The sequence below is a fragment of the Bemisia tabaci genome, chromosome 5 (assembly GCF_918797505.1).
Source record: "Bemisia tabaci chromosome 5, PGI_BMITA_v3".
Lineage (NCBI taxonomy): Eukaryota > Metazoa > Arthropoda > Insecta > Hemiptera > Aleyrodidae > Bemisia > Bemisia tabaci.
This window is the reverse complement of record NC_092797.1, coordinates 9748156-9767167: the sequence shown is the minus strand read 5'-3', so window position 1 is coordinate 9767167 and position 19012 is coordinate 9748156. Positions and strand designations below refer to the sequence as shown.

The window sequence follows — 19012 nt, the reverse complement described above, 5'->3', positions numbered from 1 at the left end:
TTTGATAGTTGATAGTTGATAGTTTGAGAGTTGAAAATTTGGTTATTTTATTTAGTTAAGGTGATTCGATAGACGCCATATTTTGTGTCAGAATGGCATGCGACATATCCCATCAATTGGTTCCATTTTTTCATTTACTCATCATTTTTCTCCAATTTTAAGTTTCGCAATTCTGTTTTCAGGAGACTAAAGCACTCACTTATCAATTTGTATATTTATATTGAGTTAAGGGTAGAGACGTATTCCTCACCGGAATTGAGGAATGGAGGTGTTACAGTAAGTCCGGCATTAGGTTCCATTTCGACATCAGCGACGATCAACGCTACGATACTGGAAGCCAGTCTTCCGATATTAAATCCCTAGCGGGGAAGAAAAAAAATGCCTAGATTTCGCTAAAAATCCCTAAATCCCCAGATTTGCTCAAATATACTTAAAAAATCCCTAGATTTTGCAAAAAGCGCCATTTTTTTATGAAGAATCATGATGTCATTCGATGTAGCGATTTGCAATATTTAAATCTGATTGGCTCGTTTGAATTTTGGCGCTCTCTGAAAGCAGTGCTAATCCAGACCAATAAAATGAAAGAATATTAGTTGATTTCTTATTATTAACAGGTTGAATGCAGTTGAATGTCAAGTACATCGAAGGACGCAATCGTTTTAATTTCCGGCTTATTTGCGGGGAAAATAGTGTTGCCAAAAAGGCCTACAAAATATAGATGAAAAAATGTTTTCGATTGTCGAAGCTAGAATTGAGGTTAAAAAGTTGATTTTTGGTAACTTTACCTCATCAAAAAAAAATCCCTAGATTTCCTGAAAAATCCCTAAATCCCTGGAAATTCCGGAAAATCCCTAAATCTAGGAATAAACTCTTAGACATCGGATGGCTGTTGGAAGCATTAGAGTCAACATTTGAAACGCTGCTGCAGAATTTGCCGGGAGTATAATCGAGTGTTGAAAGTCAGTAGAATTGAACAATGTAATAATTGCTTTCCGAAATAAGCGTTATAATAAAAAAACAACGAATCTGAACTGTTAATACTGGAACACACCTTCTGTAAATGTACCTTGCGAGAGATAAGTAAAAAAATAGATGTACTGGAGGAGAAGTGCTTCTCCACAGAGTTTGAAGAAGGAAAAAAAATGCCCAAATTTACTTACTTCAGCATTTTCGGCAAAATCACTGCAATTTCCGAACCTTTTTCTGGCCAGGGGCCAAAATTAAATGATTATGAAGGGCCACTCAGATGTTGTAGATAAAAATAGGACTGTTGAAAAAGTCGCCGTTTTCAATAAATATGTACCCGGAATGGAAGACATCTAGGGGAAAATTGTTACGATTTTCCGATGCAAATATTTTCCTACAATCTATTTTCCTGCGTTTTGGGATTATACGTACTAAGCAGGCTAAGGGCCCGTTCGCCAAAACTAATCGGAACTGTATGAATGAATTGCTCCTTTTAAAAATCAAAACAATATCGAATTGCGATGTATTACACAGTTAAGATAGGGCTATGTCCTGTCGTAAGCGGCGACATAAAGTCGATATCATTTCAATAATCGCCCCAATGGCCACGATAGTTGTTAGACGTTTACGGTTTCCCTGGTAACCTTTGTTTGCTATCAGCTGATATCGAGTAAATGACTAGGAAGCTCCAATCCAGTGGTTAAAGCTTCCTTAACCGCGAAAACTTTAAAATTCAAATTTTCAAATTTTGAACGTAAAGTACATTTTTTCCATCACGAGATAAAAGCACAAACAAGTTTTGAATTGTTGACTGTATCACCATGATTCCAAAAATACAATACACAACATAGCATTGACTAACAATAAAACAGTATGCAATAAAATAAAGTCATGACAAGGAACATAGCCGAAAATGGCGCCGATTCCCATCAACCAACGCGCGGTCTCTACAATGTAACATGCTGCATTGATACTCCCCAGCTGGGACCGTCCGGAATAGCAGCTCTAGTGCAAGCACCAGAGCCGCTAAAAACGAACGAAAAAATTATGAAAGAACAAACATAAGTGTGATTAATAATTTTAACTTCCGCGCTGCGCCGACCGCACTGTGTTAGCGCAATGCGTGAAGTATTCATGCAGTCTTGTAGGCGCTATGCGCTTCATGTCGCGCCGCCGCTCCGTTCCAGGTCAAATTGCGTGTTTGGTTTCTCTCTTAACTCGACTATTTAAAGGTGTTGTGTATTGTATCACCGAAAGACGACAAAATTAGAAATTACTATACTTTTACTCTCAGGAAATGAGAGATTTTGTCGCCTTTTCTCGTTTGTAATTTATTTTCCGAATTCGATTTTTTTCTCTCTTTTTTTGATACCTACAGTCAAAAAGATTGCAAAATTTGCCGCCCCCTACATTTTGCCGCCATGGTCCGTGGCCCATGTGGCCATCCCCTTGATCCGGCCCTGCCTGCCAAATTTCTCCTCTATGAAAGATTAATTTTTATAGGACAAATATGAATATTTTTCCTTGAAATTTTCACATATTGTAAATAAATTTCTGATGAAATCCTCGGAAAAGTCGGAGGGAAAATATGTATACATTTTCCTAAAAATGTGTATTTTATCGAGGGAAATTTGGCAACGTCAGAATGTTAGATGATTTCTTTAGTTCAGTAGAATAAAGCTCATCTCTCGACGAAGTTACGCCCTTTTGTCAGCGGAACGACGAAGTGACCGCGTGAAAACGAAACCATTAAAATGTACTTAGCGGCGACTCAAGTCGAAATCCGTCCGCCGCACAGTAAGAGAGCTACCGAGAGAGGTCGGACATGAAATTTTTGAATAACAATAAAAGTAAACATTTTTATGTTCATTCCGTCACATTTTCAAATTTAAGAAGTGATACTTGAAGTGAATTTTATGAGAAACTCAATGAAACCACCTCCAAACTGTTAAGTTTTGGATTAACAATGATATAAGCTTTAAAAGTTTCCACGATTGAAATAGGGAGAAAAGAGACCTACCAACGCGGAAAAATGAAAATGATCAGGAGGCACAGAAAATGCCCAATAGGTGAAGCAATTTATGTAAAAAGAGGATTTCCTTGTGGCGCTTTAAATATATTGACCTAAGTCCTTGTCCCTTGCATCAAAAAGTGTTTTTCTCATAGTAACAGTCAAAACGATCGGGGTTTACGGGTTATACGGGCTCTCATGAGAACCCATAAAGGCTTGGCTAGGGTTCCTGTTGGCCTCTTCATACATCCCCCTCCCCCTCTCATTCATTATGAGTCCCTAAGAAATTCCCATGGGGACCAATTGGAATCTCAATGGGACCGTTTTGACATGCAGGGAACTCCTTCACCAACTGTGCAGTTTTTTGTGTCTCTTGGACGTTTCCATTTTTCCGAGTTGGTGTGTTTTCATAGAATCAATTATGTTCAACCGCTCCCACTAAATCGCTCCACTGTGCGCAAGCACTCGGATCATTTGAATCAAAAAATGTGTAAGGATCCTCAGAATAATTGTAAACATCAGGATTTGGGATTTGATTTCCCGGTTTTCGCAGAATTGTTGTCGACTATTTCGCTGTTTGGTCAGCACGAGAATGAATCTCGAATGAGTTCGGAGAATCAGGAGTTAATTGTTGATTGACCGCAATTTAAGTGCTCACGACTGTCTGCAGGGGCTGAGTTGATCGCTTCGTTTTTATCCTCGGAAAAAAAGTCAGCAAGCTCATTCAGCGAAGCTGACTTCTACCTAATCATAACATCAATTTTTGATGTTCGCAAAAATCTCACCAAATTAAAGGGTTCCATAGAATATTGCATCGTTTCCTGGACGGAAGGACCATTCTAAGGTTACAAAATGACTCAAAAAATTAATTTTTTACAAGAATATATATACTATTGCGATTATTCTCCAAAAATTTTCTGATTATTACATGAGATGAGAAGAAAAATCAGTGAAATTTCAAAGTAGAAATGCCCAAGATTCTCCTGGTAAAACTGCAATTTGAGCAGAGCGTATGCTTATTTCGAGAACGATTGGACCGAGTTCATCAGAAAGGAAGTAACCCACCTTTAGTTGAAACTGAGAAAAAGAGATTTGAAGTTTTATTCCTGCATAAGGTACGCCGTAAAAAATAAACTTTAACCCCTCTTTTCACAGACTAATTTCTCGTTTTCGACTTTCAGTTTTTGGCAGGAGAAAATATACGGCTAGTGGAACTTAAAAACGTTCTAAACTCAATTGTTTCGAAATTGTGGGTTGGTTCCTTTCTGATAAACTCGGCCCGATCAAAGGACGACTGGAGGGTTTGGAGAGAAAGCAATTTAGCGACAAATCTAGCAACCAAGCGGCGAATCTTCACCAACGAGTCTAGGTATATGACCAACGTCAAAGCTGGATTTAAGTTATCTTGGCAGTGTCATCTTGACCGAGGATAATGCACTTGAAGTTTCTGGCGGAAATTGACGACCTCATATCCGCTGCCAGTAATGATTGACCAGCGACCCTGGTCAACTCTGACCCCCTACACTTAGCGCAGTTCGCGTAGTTTTTGCAATTAGATAGTTTTAGACCGTTTTTAGATTGCGACCTCACCATCGGGAAATTAAACACCACATTCGAGGGTCATTAGCTAATTGACGAGAAAACGTACTCTTTGAAGTTTCCTTCCTAATCCTGGAAATATCTCGTTCCCGGTTTAAAACTGACGATTTGTTATGACCAATCAAGTTTCAATTATTGTGCTTATTGTACACAGGAGAGCCGTAATGAGTGATTAGGCTCACAGGTACTAATTTTAAAAGTCTCAATAATTATTAACTTTCAAATAATTAAATGTAGGGTCTACCGGGGTACCAGTGTATCACTGACCGCTTTTTGATGATAAAAACCACAAAATTGTCGAAATACAATTTTTGAAAAATATTTTACTTTTTATGTGTTGGATTTCATCAAAGAAAGGCAAAATTGGTTTCCTTGTAAGCCGACCTAGAGCTAACAGCGGGTTGAGGTTCATGATTCTAAAAACGTGTTTATGAGGAAAAGCAACTAAAAGTTTTAAAATATCACGTTGAAGATCAAAATTGTCAGATTTGAAATAAAACAATGCGTCTCCCATGAAAATACCTTCTTCTCAAAACCATATTGTTGCCATATTGCAAACTTCAAAGAGCCATAACACCGGAGTGAATTTACGATTTTAAGCATTCATAATCAAACTTCATCGCAGAACTTAGCAGAAGAGAACCATCTTGGTCAGAGTGATTTTGAAATCGTACGACTTCTTTGCTTTAAATTATACTAAATATGTTTAAGAGTATTAAATTTAGACGATCGTTTTCCTTTAAAATTTACCCGTTTTTTGCAGAAATTCACAAAATAATTTGTTATTCTAGGCAATTATTAAGGAGAGATGAAGATCCACGATTTTTACAACACTAATCAAGCTGAATCCTTTCTGCTAAGTGCGACGCAAATAAGTGTAGAAAACTCTGTGCTCTGGTATCAATAACCCAATTTTTTTAGTTTTTATAGAGTGAGGTCTTTTCTCCCGTAGACGGTTACGATTGATTTTATTATTACGAAATTACGAAAATTTTATCACGACGTTCCTTTTCGTAAGACACTTCCCAAACAATCGAGGTTAGAATCGATTTTACCTTAATGGTGAATCTTTTTTTTTCTTTTTTTTTTTTTTTTTGAAACAAGGGCCAGGCTTAGAAAAACTCAGGAAACAATGCAATTGGTTCCGTTCTCTGAATTTTTTTGTCTTTTTCTGCATTCAGAAGAGAAGAGTCACGTTTGAAGTTTAAAAAGAAAAGAATAGTGATTTTTGCGGCATATTTGACTTTCTTGACTAAAAATATACAATGAAAATGTCTAAATTTCATTGAAACTAAAATTTTTGGCCGAAAACTTTACTTTCTGAGCAAAAAAAAAAAAAAATAAGAAACTCTACAACAAGCAGATCTTACCTTTACCTAAAAACTTTGCCCGTTTAAGGGCATTAATTTTTTTGACGATATCATACCGTTCTTTCCCTTCGCAAGACGCTTCCAAAATAATCGGGATATGAATCAAATTCACCAGAAAGAGACGAAGTTTTTTTTGCCAAAAAGAGGATGTCATTAGTTGCTTAAAAGAACTCAATGAACTCAAGAATTGGTGCCTGAATTGATTCGGCTTTTGTTGCATTCACAAGCGAGGAATCACGCTTCATATTATTTTTAAAAAAAATCGAGATTTTCGCGGCAAATTTGACTTCCCTGGTTATAAATACACTATCCAAATTTTGCAGTCCGTTGAAATTAAAATTTGGAGGCAGAAAATTTTCATTGTGACAAAAAAAGAAGAAGAAAACCTACAACAAGCAGACCTCTTCTTTCCTAAAGGACTTGGTCCTAAACTGTTAAATTCGATCCACTTTCGGTCCGGTCAGATAATTTACTTTAAAAAAATAGTGATTTTCGCAACAACTTTGACTTTCCTGGTTATAAATACACAATCAAAAGTCTGCAGTTCATTGAAATTAAAATTTTGAGGCAAAAACTTTTCTTTGTGACAAAAGAAAAAAAATCCATAAAAAATAGATCTCTTCATGCCTAAAGGACTTGGTTCCTAGACTGTTAAACTCGATCCACTTTGGGTCCAGTCAGATAATTTCACTTTAAAAAATAGTGATTTTCGCAACAAATTTGACTTTCTTGGCTATAAATACTCAAGCGAAATTCTCCAGTTCATTAGAATTAAAATTATGAAGCAAACATGGCGAAAAAGAAAAAAAATCCACAAAAATCAGACCTCTTCATCCCCAAAGAACTTGGTTCCTTTTCTGATAAACTCGATCCATTTTGTTTTCAGTCAGAGAGTACAAAAAGTTACTCACCTGCACTCATTTTCATCGGCTGTTTGAAACTTGCAGCGCGGAGCGGGTGAAAAAGCTCTAAACGAAAGCTCGGAAGGAAAGCTGAGAAAGGCGAGGCGACGCAACGGACAGAACGGAAGCGCGGAAACTGAACGAGCTCGGAGCAGTGGAGAGGATGCGACTGGGCCCGAAACCGGGGGGCAACACCTGAGTACACCTCAGTCCAGAGCCTCTCTGCCCGCCGCTGCTCATTTTCCCGCCACCGCCGCCGCACAGTGGACAAACTCAGAAGCAGTCGCGATACTGTTTTTCCTCCATTTAAATTCATTGAAAATATCGATCCCCAGTAGCAGTGATGGCAATAATTTGCGATTTGATCGGATAATGTATCGCGATTTTATCAACATCGATTCATTACAATATTATCGAATGAAAATTGCGATAAATGACGACTTCATCGCATAAATTTGCAATAAAATTGCGACTTAATCGACGGCGATTTATCGCAATCATCGAACAAAAAATCGTGATATAAATTGAGATGTTGCCATCGGTGTTCGCCCGTCGCCGATTTTCCAGACATCATCATATCGCGCTCCCAGCATAGGAAAACAAACCCTCCATCCAAAGTAGTCAATTCGGATTTTTAGTTTTTTGGAGGTCAAATTGGACGGTTTTCGTAGAATTGCCCATATGCGTTCACGCCGCGCCGTCCAGTGACTGCATTGAATTTGGCGCAAAGCGTGGAGTATTCTTACAGTCTTGTAGGCGCTAATATACTTCCCGCGCCGACTAGCGACCGCACTGTGTTAGAGCCGCAATGCGTGAGGTATTCCTACAGTCTTGTAGGCGCTGATATGCTTTCCGCGCCGACCAAGGACCGCACTGTGTTAGGCGCAATGTGTGAAGTATTCCTACATTCTTGTCGGCGATTTCATCACATAAATTTGCAATAAAATCGCGATTTTATCGACGGCGATTTATGTCAATATTATCGAACAAAAATCGTGTTATAAATTGAGATAAAATTTCGATTTTGTCGAACGGGATTTTAAAGAGATAAAGTAGCGACAAGATTGAGGATAATCGCTCAGATGTTGATGATCTTTGCGATTTAATCGCCCAAAAATCGTAAAAAAAATCGCAACTTACTCTCAAAATATCGCAATTTTTCCGTTGAAACATACTTCTTGGGATATGAAGTGAGGCAAGCGGCCTCGCTGAAAATCGATTGTTTTGTACACCTTAGAAAACTTACACCAAGAAAAACAGTGTTTCCAATTTTCAAGATTTGCCAATCTCACCACTGGCCAGAAGAAAGGGTTGGACGTAATCTAAACACTTCAAAAGCTAATATCTTTCTTAGGTAGACGAGAAAATAATATACGTCGATGGCTGAAGTTCGGGTTATAGGACATATCGTCAACGATTTTTGTCCGCGCACCTGTTTTTTCCAGTAATTTACGTCCACGCGTTTTTTCGGCACGGGAGTTTTGGTCCTCGTGCCAGTTGAGACCCAAAGTTAATTGGTCCACATGTAAATACAAACGACAATTGCTCACAAAGTTTTTGGATGAAAATGTATAATGTCTTGGAAGAATGAGGGTTTGCTTGTTTTTTGTTTTGTCTGTTTGGTCCAACGGAGAATAATATATAGTTGAGAGTTTTGGTAAAAATGGGGGAGCGTCAATTCCATGAGACAAAATTCACTAAAACTCTCTACACCTCTTTGGCATAACAGGACTTAATTATCTTTCAAGATTTTCCCACCTTGTTATACCTGAACCGGATAAACCTCTATATTTGCCTCAGCTAAAGGCTCATAGATTTTTCCAGTGTACGATAAGTATCTTGATTTATTTTACGAGGAAAGATCTGTACTTTTAAAGGATGTCTGTCATTCTTAATACGTTCAATTTCGTATAATACCGTGCAGCACCTCTGATGTGAAATAGTTGCTTCAGGCGCCGCCTTACGGCGGGCGGGCTGCCAGCACGAAATGCGCATTGGCGCCTACAAACCTAAGTGGATACTTCAAGCATTGGGCAATGCGTGAAGTATCCACTTAGGTTTGTAGGCGCCAGTGAGCCTCTCGCGCTGGCACTGCTGGCAGCACGCCGCTCCGCTCTCTTAGACTTTAATTTTTATACTCGCGTAGTCAGCGTTTTTAACTTAGTTTTTTGAAATGTTTGCACACTCTGCATTGATTATCCTCATTTAAATTGATGGGAAAAAAATATGTATCAATTTATCAAAGGAGAAAAATAATATAATGTGTGTTTTTTAAATATTGGTGGTTCCGTGTCAAATTTAATGATTTCCAAAGCACTTTAATTTTATCTTTTACATTTTGTGCTTTCATTGTGCTGCAGTGAGGTGTACGCGCAACCAAACGCTCAAAATGTGACGTATTTGACTCTAAAAGATCGATGTACAAATGGGTTAAAACTGGAGGTTGCGTGCTTCTTGGTTTTTTTTTCCTCTTTTTTTCACTTTTGCAGTTTCTGTCGACACAACTGCGGCTGATTGAGATTAATGTCGCTTGGAAAAGGTTTTACAAATATTTGTCACGTTTTAAAAATATAAATGTTTTTAAAATGAAGTAATAATTTCGTAAAGGAAAAATTAAAAAAAAGTACCTATGCACATATGAGGTATATTGCACATCGAATATTTTAAGGATAGAAATAAAACCAAATATTCACCAATGACAATTTAAACAGATGATTCAAAAGGAGAAAGTAATAACATTTCATTTAGAAAATGATCAACCATACATAACAATACCTCCTTCTCTCTCAATTTCTCATTTCCATATTGTCAATATAATTTTACATACCGACTAAAATATAACGCTTGGACCATGTCACCGTTGCTTATTTTACGTGTGGGTGTAAACTACTGGTCAAAAAAGGTGCGCGGACAAAAAATCGTTGGCAAAATGTCCTGAGAACGAAGTGCGAAACCACGTTTCTCCGTTTCCGACGTTGCAGACTGCCGGTCCTATTTTATTCTTTCTTTGAAAAACTAGTCAACTTCAATGCTTATAAACTTCCCTGATTTTTCCTCTCTATTAGCAGAATATTTCATAGGACTTTCGAGCTATATAGTTGACTTTTTTCTCTTCAAAAAAATAGAATAGGAGCAGAGCTTTTGAAACACCGCATCAAGATACGTGGTTTTGCACTTTCGTCAACGATGTGTCTTTCGGCTTGTGATGGTACGGATTTCCAGTTGCTTTTTATTTTTTCGAAAAACGAGGGGTCATCGTTTTCGTTCAAAATTCCGTGCGATTTATCAGAGGTGCTCTTTGAAAATGTTGCACTCAAGTGTCAAAAACATTTTTCCAAAAGGGAGAAAAATCCTAAATTCGGACAACTCGTTGAGGCAAGCTAAAGCCGAAACATGCCCAGCCTAATTTGTTGTAATTTTGAAGACCACCAACATTGTATCACATTTAAACAAGCAATGTACTTTTTAGAAAATTTATGATATCCCGTTACAAATCAGTAATAGTTTACTTTACCGGCATAAGAGGCAACGCTAGAATTAAGTGAAAGTGTAAAAAACACAAGTCAATTAGTTGGTACCGCATTCCGATGTCCTAACTAATTTCATTATAACGCCTGGATACAACTATTTGAGTTCTACGGATGTCCGTGTTGCATACGCACTGAAGTGAAGGCGTTTTTACTTTCCAGCCACGCATTACTTTACCCGCGTAGCAGCGGCGGCGCGGCGCGGCCGCGGGCATTACTGCAAGTATCCAAGCAATTATTGCGCCCTCAATTTTTCGTTTACACTACAAAAACATCTCTCAGACACTAATAGTTGAAACACAAAAGTTACTCACATCCGGACGTTATGATGAAATTCGTTCAGCGTTCGTCGCATTCGATACTAACTAAGAGCATATAGCTTGTTTCTCTTACGCCTCCTTGACACTTAGAAGAATAATATATTATTAGATCAACTGGACATATTAATGCGCTAAAAGCAACTATGATACACGCTAATCCTACGCTTATAGTTCTATTTAGCATACATTAGTCCAGTTGATAGTTTCTGGATTTTATGACATTTCTTCATGAATTTCCGAGCATCACATCACTTTGTAAGGGTCCGTCCATGAATTACCTACATACAGCGCATTTTTATTTTTAGGTTCTTCCTCATCCTTCTGTGAGGCAGTCCTTGACCTCCCTCCCTCCCCTCCTAAACAATCTCGTAAAGCACTCTTAGCCTATCCCCCTATAACAGGGAAAATCGAATAATTTAGCGAAGAATTATGTTGAAACAAAGCGGTACCGTTTAAAGCATTGAATTCATTTAAAGGGAAGTTATTTCAATCTGTCTATATTTGTTCCTCTCTTTCTCTCTCCCTTATGCTCTCCCCCTCCCAGACGGATTTTCATACGTAAGGCAGTGACTTACATAGGAAAATTTGGCAACGCATAAAGGTTCATACGGCGTTTTCCTTAGCACGGCAGTATTACTCTGTCTATCAGTTTCAATAATCATCCCACTGTTTTAGTCAAAAATCTCTTATTCAGGCTCTCTCATTGGCTCGTCCCTCTGTGCGCCGCCTCCATTTCCTTTCCGCCTCCTTTTGTCTATTACTCTGTCTATAATTTTCAATAATCATCTCACTGTTTTAGTCAAAATCTCATGTTCGGCCTCTCTCATTGGCTCGTCCCACTGTGCGACGCCTCTTTTGTCTATTACTCTGTCTATCAGTTTCAATAATCATCCCGCTGTTTTAGTCAATAATCTCATGTTCGGGCTCTCTCATTGGCTCGTCCCACTGTACGCCGCCTCCATTTCCTTTCCGCCTCCTTTGACTATTACTCTGTTTATCACCTCTATTTTCCCTCTGTCTTCTTCGCCCATTACTCTGTCTATCACTTTCAAAAATCATCCCGCTGTTTTAGTCAAAAATCTCATGTTCGGGCTCTCTCATTGGCTGGCCCCAGTGTGCGGCGCGGGTTGGGGCACGGGGGGCTCGGGCGAGATGCTCTCCGCCCACCGTGACCTTCACCTTCATCTTTCGTAACCCCGTTACCGTTGCGATCCGCGGATCGGCGCCTCGTCTCCGCGCGGTGACTCGCCAACGAAAGTGATGCGTGAAAGTTTCGCGTTTCGAGACACGATTAATCTCGGCGTGCTTCGTTCTTTCGTTTCCCCGCGTGGACGCCCGATCCTCGCCTCGTTTGGACGCCCGATCGGGTTTTCGATTTTTCCTCCGCGGGTCCATGACCGCGCTGGTCACCGCTAATGCGTAACCGTTCGAAATCTACTCGCGAGTTGCGAAATACCGAAACTTTTAGTCTCGCGGCTCGCGGACGGACGACGGGAAATTTCGCACTGTAGCGCCTTCAGTTTCGCTTGATACTCTAAGCTTATTCTCGCAATGGAGATGTTGCATGTGTACGGAATTTGCGATTTGACCGTTGATTGTTATGTAAAAGTTCGTGAGAAACACGATGGTGCCACTGGTTCTCTCCGAAATCAACTCCCAAGCTCAAAAAAAGCTCTCAAGTTGAGGCCAAAATGGAGGGGATATCCCACCCTACCCTGAGAGTCCACACTCCACATCTACATCAAGACAAACTCTCCATGCACAGACAGGGAGCAAATACATTGACAGGGCTGCCACTTTATTTGGGGATTCCAAAACTGAAAACACGGCAACCCTGCTAATGTATTTGCTCCCTATCTTCGCATGGAGAGTTTGTTTTGATGTAGAGGTGGACTCTCAGGGTAAGGTGGGATATCCCCTCCATTTTGGCCTCAACTTGAGAGCTTTTTTTGAGCTTGGGAGTTGATTTCAGAGAAAACCAGTAGCACCACTGTGTTTCTCGCGAACTTGTACATGTGAATCAACAGTCAAATCGCCAATTCCTCACACATGCAACATCTCCATTAATTTAGTTGCCTGGCTGACCCACGTCAACTATATGCGCGTCGAAATGATACCAAGTGATGGATAAGAGGGGATCGAAATCTACTCGCGAGTTGCGAATTACCGAAACTTTTAGTCTCGCGGCTCGCGGGAGGACGACGCGAAATTTCGCACTGCAGCGCCTTCAGTTTTCCTTGATACTCCACGTTTTGTCACGCAGTTAAAGAAGGAGAGAATTTAAACATGGGTAAACAAGGCTAAAACATTAAAAACACTAAAAGGCAGGACTCTAAAGGCTTTTTAATGTTTTAGCCTTTTTTACCCATGTTTTAATTCTCTCCTTCTTTATTCGTTTATTTGGGCTATATTTTTGTGCTTTATCACGCAGTTAATTTATTTGCCTATCGTCTGATCTATGACCGGACCAATCAAGGCGCCATCACGAGTGAGTAACCGTTTGAACCCACTTTTGTTGCGAAATAAGGGTGAAACTTTTAGTTTCTCGGCTCGCAGGACGGACGACGCGAAATTTCGCACTGTAGCGCCTTCAGTTTCGCTTGATACTCCACGCTTTGTCTCGCAGTAAATTTATTTGCCTATCGTCGGATCTATAACCAGACTCATCTAAGCGCTACCCCTAATACGTGACCGATCGAAATCCACTTGCGTTGCGAAATTAGGATGGAATTTTTAAACCCTCGGCTCGGAGACGAACGACTCGAAATTTTGCGCTGTAGGGCCTTCAGTTTTGCGTGATGCTCCACGCTTTGCCTTGCCTTTAATCAAGTTGCCTGGCTGACACGTCAAACAGACCGAGTTTATCAGAAAGAAACCAACCCACATTTTTGGAAAAAAATTAGTTAAGAATATGTTTAAGTTCTACCAGTCGTTTATTTTCTCCTGCCAAAAACTGAAAGTCCAAAAAAAAGATATTAGTCTGTGAAAAGAGGGGTTAAAGTTCATTTTCTACATTGAGCCTTATGCAGGAATAAAACATCAGACCTCTTTTTCTCTAGTTCCTTTCTGATGAACTTGGTCCAAATATGCCCGTCGAATTGAAGATACCTATCAAGGAATCGTAAAAAGGACACGGTTTCGACTTGGAACTCCTTCATTTTTACGTAATTATACTGTACGCCTCATTGCAACGAGTTAAGCTGTCTAGCCGACTCGAACCCAACTTAGATAGTAGAAATGAGGAATTCCAAATTATGGATAGAAAGAAAGGCATAACTGAGAATCACACAGATAAAGGGTCCATGAAGTATGGACGAGTTCGTTTCTCCGATGCTTATTTGAAAAAGCAGGTAGAAAAGGAAGGATAAAGCGCACAGTAAACGCACTAAATATAAAAGAAAAAATTAAAGTGCTTTGGAAGTCATTAAATTTGACACGGAACCACCTTAATATTAACAAAAGACACATTATATTTTCCTTTACATATTTTTTTCCACCAATTTAAATGAGAATAATCCAAGCAGAGTGAGCAAACAATTTCAAAATCACGAGTTGAAAAATGCTGACTCTGCGAGTTTAAATATTAGAGCCGAACACAGAGCGAAGCTGCCTACAAACCTAAGTTGATACTTCACGCATTGCGCAATGCTTGAAGTATCCACTTAGGTTTGTAGGCGCCCTCCCACCAAGCCGCGCCGCAGCGTGCCACGGCGCCTGAAGCAACTATATCACAACAGAGGTGTTGCACAGTATCATACGAAATTGAAGGCGCTCCAGCATATTGAGGATGACAGGCATCTTTTAAGAGTACGGAGTTTCCCTCGCAAAATAAAGCAAGATATTCCGGCACAAAAAGAGAGCGGTAATCCAAAAACTCAGTAAGTGATAGCATCCGTATTTAATGACATTTAGCATAATTCTTTAATGTCATTGGAGGAGAAAGTGACTCAATATAGGCAGAAGCATTCTTGAGTATGCAGTCAAGGAGATTTGATTTTAAATCAAGAAGAAAGTAGTTGAATGAAAGCGGGTTTCTGTTTGATGTAAGTGACTTTTCTTTTATGTAAGCATCTTTTCTTCTCTAAACAAGCATTATTTCCTTTATTGATTCAAGAGAAAATTCTCTCGGAGGTAAATTCGAGGTTATATCTGCTTGAGTCAAGTCACTTTCCCTCTTATGGAGTTCAAAAATCATGCTAAATGTTCTTGAATACAGATGCTAGGACTTACATGTATTCTCATTTGGACTTATTAACTTTGGGTCTCTATTGGTAAGTGGACCAAAACTCCCCTGCCGAAAAACGCGTGGACGTAAACTATTAGAAAGAACAGGTGCGTCGACAAAAACTCGTTGTCGAAATGTCCTATTTAACCGCGGTGGACCAAAATGAACGCTTCAAAATCTGTCGTGAATTTTCCGAGCTATGATGTAAAATATTATTTCAATGTTTTCCCTTGTATATTTGCATGCTTTTACCTATTATAACTTTTTTTGCATTATAATTTTAATTTATTTTTATCTTGTGTATTTAATACAATTCAATTAATTTTGCCAGTTCAACAAATGATTACTTGTTGCCGTTCATTTCAAATGTTGATATCAAAATTTGTGTCATTCGCTTAGTTATTTATTTCTTACTGCAATTTGATGCGGCTTTACCGAGCTTGTTCGTTGCTTCCGACTCAATTTCGGGCTCTGAAATTTCGCCGTCGATTACTCGCAAAATTGTTTGCTAGGAACTCAAATGAGAGGCCTGGAGGACAAGGCGCATGAGTGCAGTTTTTGCTATTTCAAGAGATACGTGTTTCATGATTCGAAATTACATGGATCCTCATGACGGAAAGAAAGTTTAAACTGACTTTTTGATGCTTAAAATTGGAATTTGAGAGCGAATTTCTGGTAGAATATGCATTAAGACTAGTTTTACTTAAAATCATCAATACCTTTATTTTTTCAAAAACTGCACTTATGCGCCTTGTCCTCAAAGCCTCTCAAATGAAGTTTTAAATCCTTAGGTCGAAATTTCGTCGATACTTTCACACGGCATAGCAACATCCGTCGATGAGTCCAAACCACAACATGTCAGAGGTGCTGGGCGGACTTAGGCGCAATAGTAGCTCGTTCTAAGTATATTTGAGTACCGGTGGAAGAACTGAAAAAATTCGACCCCTGCTATATGGAATCTACCCTATTTTGCTTACCTTCCTGGTGATCTTTATACTTAAGAATTTTATTAGGTATTTGGATCGTCTCACCTGTATGTGGCTTTTCTATGGTTGGGAGTATCGGTTCCAGAGATGGGAGAGAGGAGTCAGTAGTTCTCCTAGATTTTGTCGATGCTCGTGTCCAACGGAGTGTGTTGCTGTTCGTTGCCTGATACTTCAAGAAATCCGCAAAAATATGGGAAATATCGTTTGAATCCAGTTCGTCATCCTCCGAACCTGAGTTATACCAGCCGTACATTTCGTCGAATCGTTCGCGGTAGCAAAATCCACACTCTGATTCTGCCAACATATGCTGACAGAAGTCCTCGTTCGCGGAATTACCTTCTTTTGAGATCTGCTTCTTTTTCGGGTTACTTTTAGGGCCCGAGCCCTGTCTTTTCTTTGATTTACCCATCTAAACACACAAAAATAGCGATCACGAACAGCAAGAACACCTTGATCACAGCGCTAATCAATCTAATCTCATGATCAGCCGGGTAACGCGTCCGCGTACGACTCCTGTGTTATCAAAGCCTCCTGTGACATTCTTGAGTAGAGTTATTGACTTTGAAGTAGAATTGACCGAATTCAGTTCTTTTGTTCGTTCCATTGCTTCTCAACGTTTTCATCCGTCTTTGTAGGGATGGCTATTTTTTTATGGATTTTTCGAGAAGTCGATGTTTTGCGCTGAAAAATCGATTAAATAAAAGCGATTTTTCGAGCTGAAACCGAATTATTTAAGAAATTAAAACTCCCTACGTTTATGTGTCCCACAAGACCTAGGTTCTGCGAAACCTTAGTTTCATTTCAAGATCAGCTTTAATATAGTAGTTGTGTTTTTTGCGCAAACTTGATTTTTTAGATGTTTAAAAACGTTTTCGAAAAAAATCGATTTTTTTAAACGATTTTAAAATCGAATCCATTTTTTACCGAAAAAATTGATATACTCGCAAAAACCGTCGTCCCTACTCTTTGGTTCAACAAGTGTCGAGTAAAATTGCCATTTATTTAGGCCTGCACTGCCGTGCTAAGGAAAAACGCCGTGTGAACCTTCAGGCGTTGCCAAATTTCCTTTGGTAAATCACGAATTTTCGGGAACATTTATAAATATTTTTCTTCCAATTTTTCAGATAACTTTGCTCGCAATTTTACCTGAATTTTCTGAAAATTTCAAGGCAAAATATTCATGAATTTACTCAAAAATAAACATTTTATCGGAGGAAATTTGGCAACTTTCGAATGTTCATGCGGCGTTCTTCCTTAGTACGGCAGCGCAGGTCATCGGGAGATTCGATCGGAGTCGATCAGCTGCGATCGTTCGCCATTTGGATCATCCAGTCTTCGAACGGTCGGCCCTGGACAAGTACGTACACTCCATCGACAGAGCATTTTTGAGAATGTCAAAAATGAGATTCAAAAATTATCTATCGATCTATCACATATGTATATGAGCAGTGCATTGGATCATCCTCACAGGATTTAAGATGGATATCTAAATAAAGGATTCTAGGTGGCGGTTGCTACCCCCAATCCTAAAAAACTCCCACTAAAAAGTTGACAAAAAAAAACCTAGCGTTTTAGTGATTCGTACTGACGACAGTCGGATCAGTCGGTCAGTCACATTCTTACGGCGCAATGATACAACTATTTGAACTCTCCGGAATGCGTGAGGTATCACGCCGCATTTGAAGGCGTTTTCAAAACAGCCAAGTTCCGATACCTGGATTATCGTTTTGCATAGTTCATATTATTTTGTTTTCATTTCTAACCACTTGTTTATTCTTAATCCTCGTATAAAAACCACCCATTTGCTAAATACAATTCTAGCTGAAGCGCACATTCATGACTGCAAAAATGTGAACGGAAATCGAAAAGGCCAGCGTGCATGAAGGCTATTTCAGTTAGTAATCTTGAGTCACATTCTTACGGCGCAATGATACAACTATTTGAACTCTCCGGAATGCGTGACGTATCACGCCGCGTTTGAAGACGTTTTCAAAAACAGCGAAGTTCCGATACCCGGATTATCGTTTTGCATAGTTCATATTATTTTGTTTTCATTTCTGACCACTTGTTTATTCTTAATCCTCGTATAAAAACCACCCATTTGCTAAATACAATATTTTAACTTCCACCGCTGGGCCGCACTGATTGCACTGTGATTGACGCAATGCGTGAAGTATTCCTGCAGTCTTGTAGGTGCTATACGTTTCACGCCAACCGCTCCTGACCGCAATGTGTTTGACGCAATGGGTGAAGTATTCATGCAGTCTTGTAGGCGCTAATATGTGTTAAATGCCGATCGCCGCGCCGCGCCGAGGGCTTGTCTTTTTCATCTCAAGTCCTCGTCATCATTCCTCTCTGCCTTGAGCTCCAGGCCAAATTGCGTGTTTAGTTCCTCTCTTCACTGTACTAATTAAAGATGCTATTTCTTGCATCACCAAAAAACGACAAAATTAGAAATTACTATACTCTCAGGAAAGAGAGATTTCGTCCCCTTTTCTCATGGATATAATTTTTTTTCTGAATCCGATTTTTTTATACCTACATTTAAAAAAATTGCAAAATTTGCCGCCATGGGCCACGGCCCACTTGGCCACCCCCTTAATCCGGCCCGGGGGGGGGGAGGGGGGGAGCAAATAAAATTAGCCGGGAGGGGTAGACGCACGAAGTGGGTTATTTTCACAGGGGGAGGGGTGGCATTTTTCTGGACCCCCCCTCCCCACCCCCAGTGTTTTGCAAATTGAACCCATGTCCTTACTTCCTTAAAATATTATTTTTTCCCGGAATTCATTCCATAAAGAAGCCCAACTTCTAGGGCCGCTCCACCTGGAATTCGAGGCACTCTGACTCTTGTCAAAGAGTTTACCTGTTGCTTCCACCTTTTTGCCCATACGGAATGAAGTACTCGATATTTATTTCTTATGAAAAAAGAAATCGTTGTAAACAAAAAATAAAGGTATACGGGCGGAGAAACCTCTGCAAACTTTTGAAAGCCGTATCATTACCTCGACTTAGTGCTGATGATGAGCTTAATGTCATCGATATGTAATTTTTTTCCCTGAAATTGTCTGAAAATCCTTGAAAAACAGCTATTTTTTCAAAATAGAAT

General features: G+C 39.5%; 1 protein-coding gene across 4 annotated transcripts in view; it reads right to left on the bottom strand.

Moving 5' to 3' along the window:
- LOC109034550 (aquaporin AQPcic) overlaps nt 1-16403 on the bottom strand; it is an 83982-nt gene extending 67579 nt beyond the window's left edge. Inside the window, exon 1 of one of the 4 annotated variants that reach the window (XM_019047765.2) lies at nt 15952-16403. In XM_019047765.2, coding sequence (XP_018903310.2) covers nt 15952-16315 — 364 coding nt within the window. In that variant the 5' untranslated portion in view covers nt 16316-16403. Of the gene's footprint in view, nt 1-6857; nt 7180-15951 lie in introns of those variants that run through there. The other 3 variants (XM_019047766.2, XM_019047768.2, XM_019047767.2) reach the window with 3 other exon arrangements.
- Between the last annotated feature and the right edge of the window lie 2609 nt (nt 16404-19012).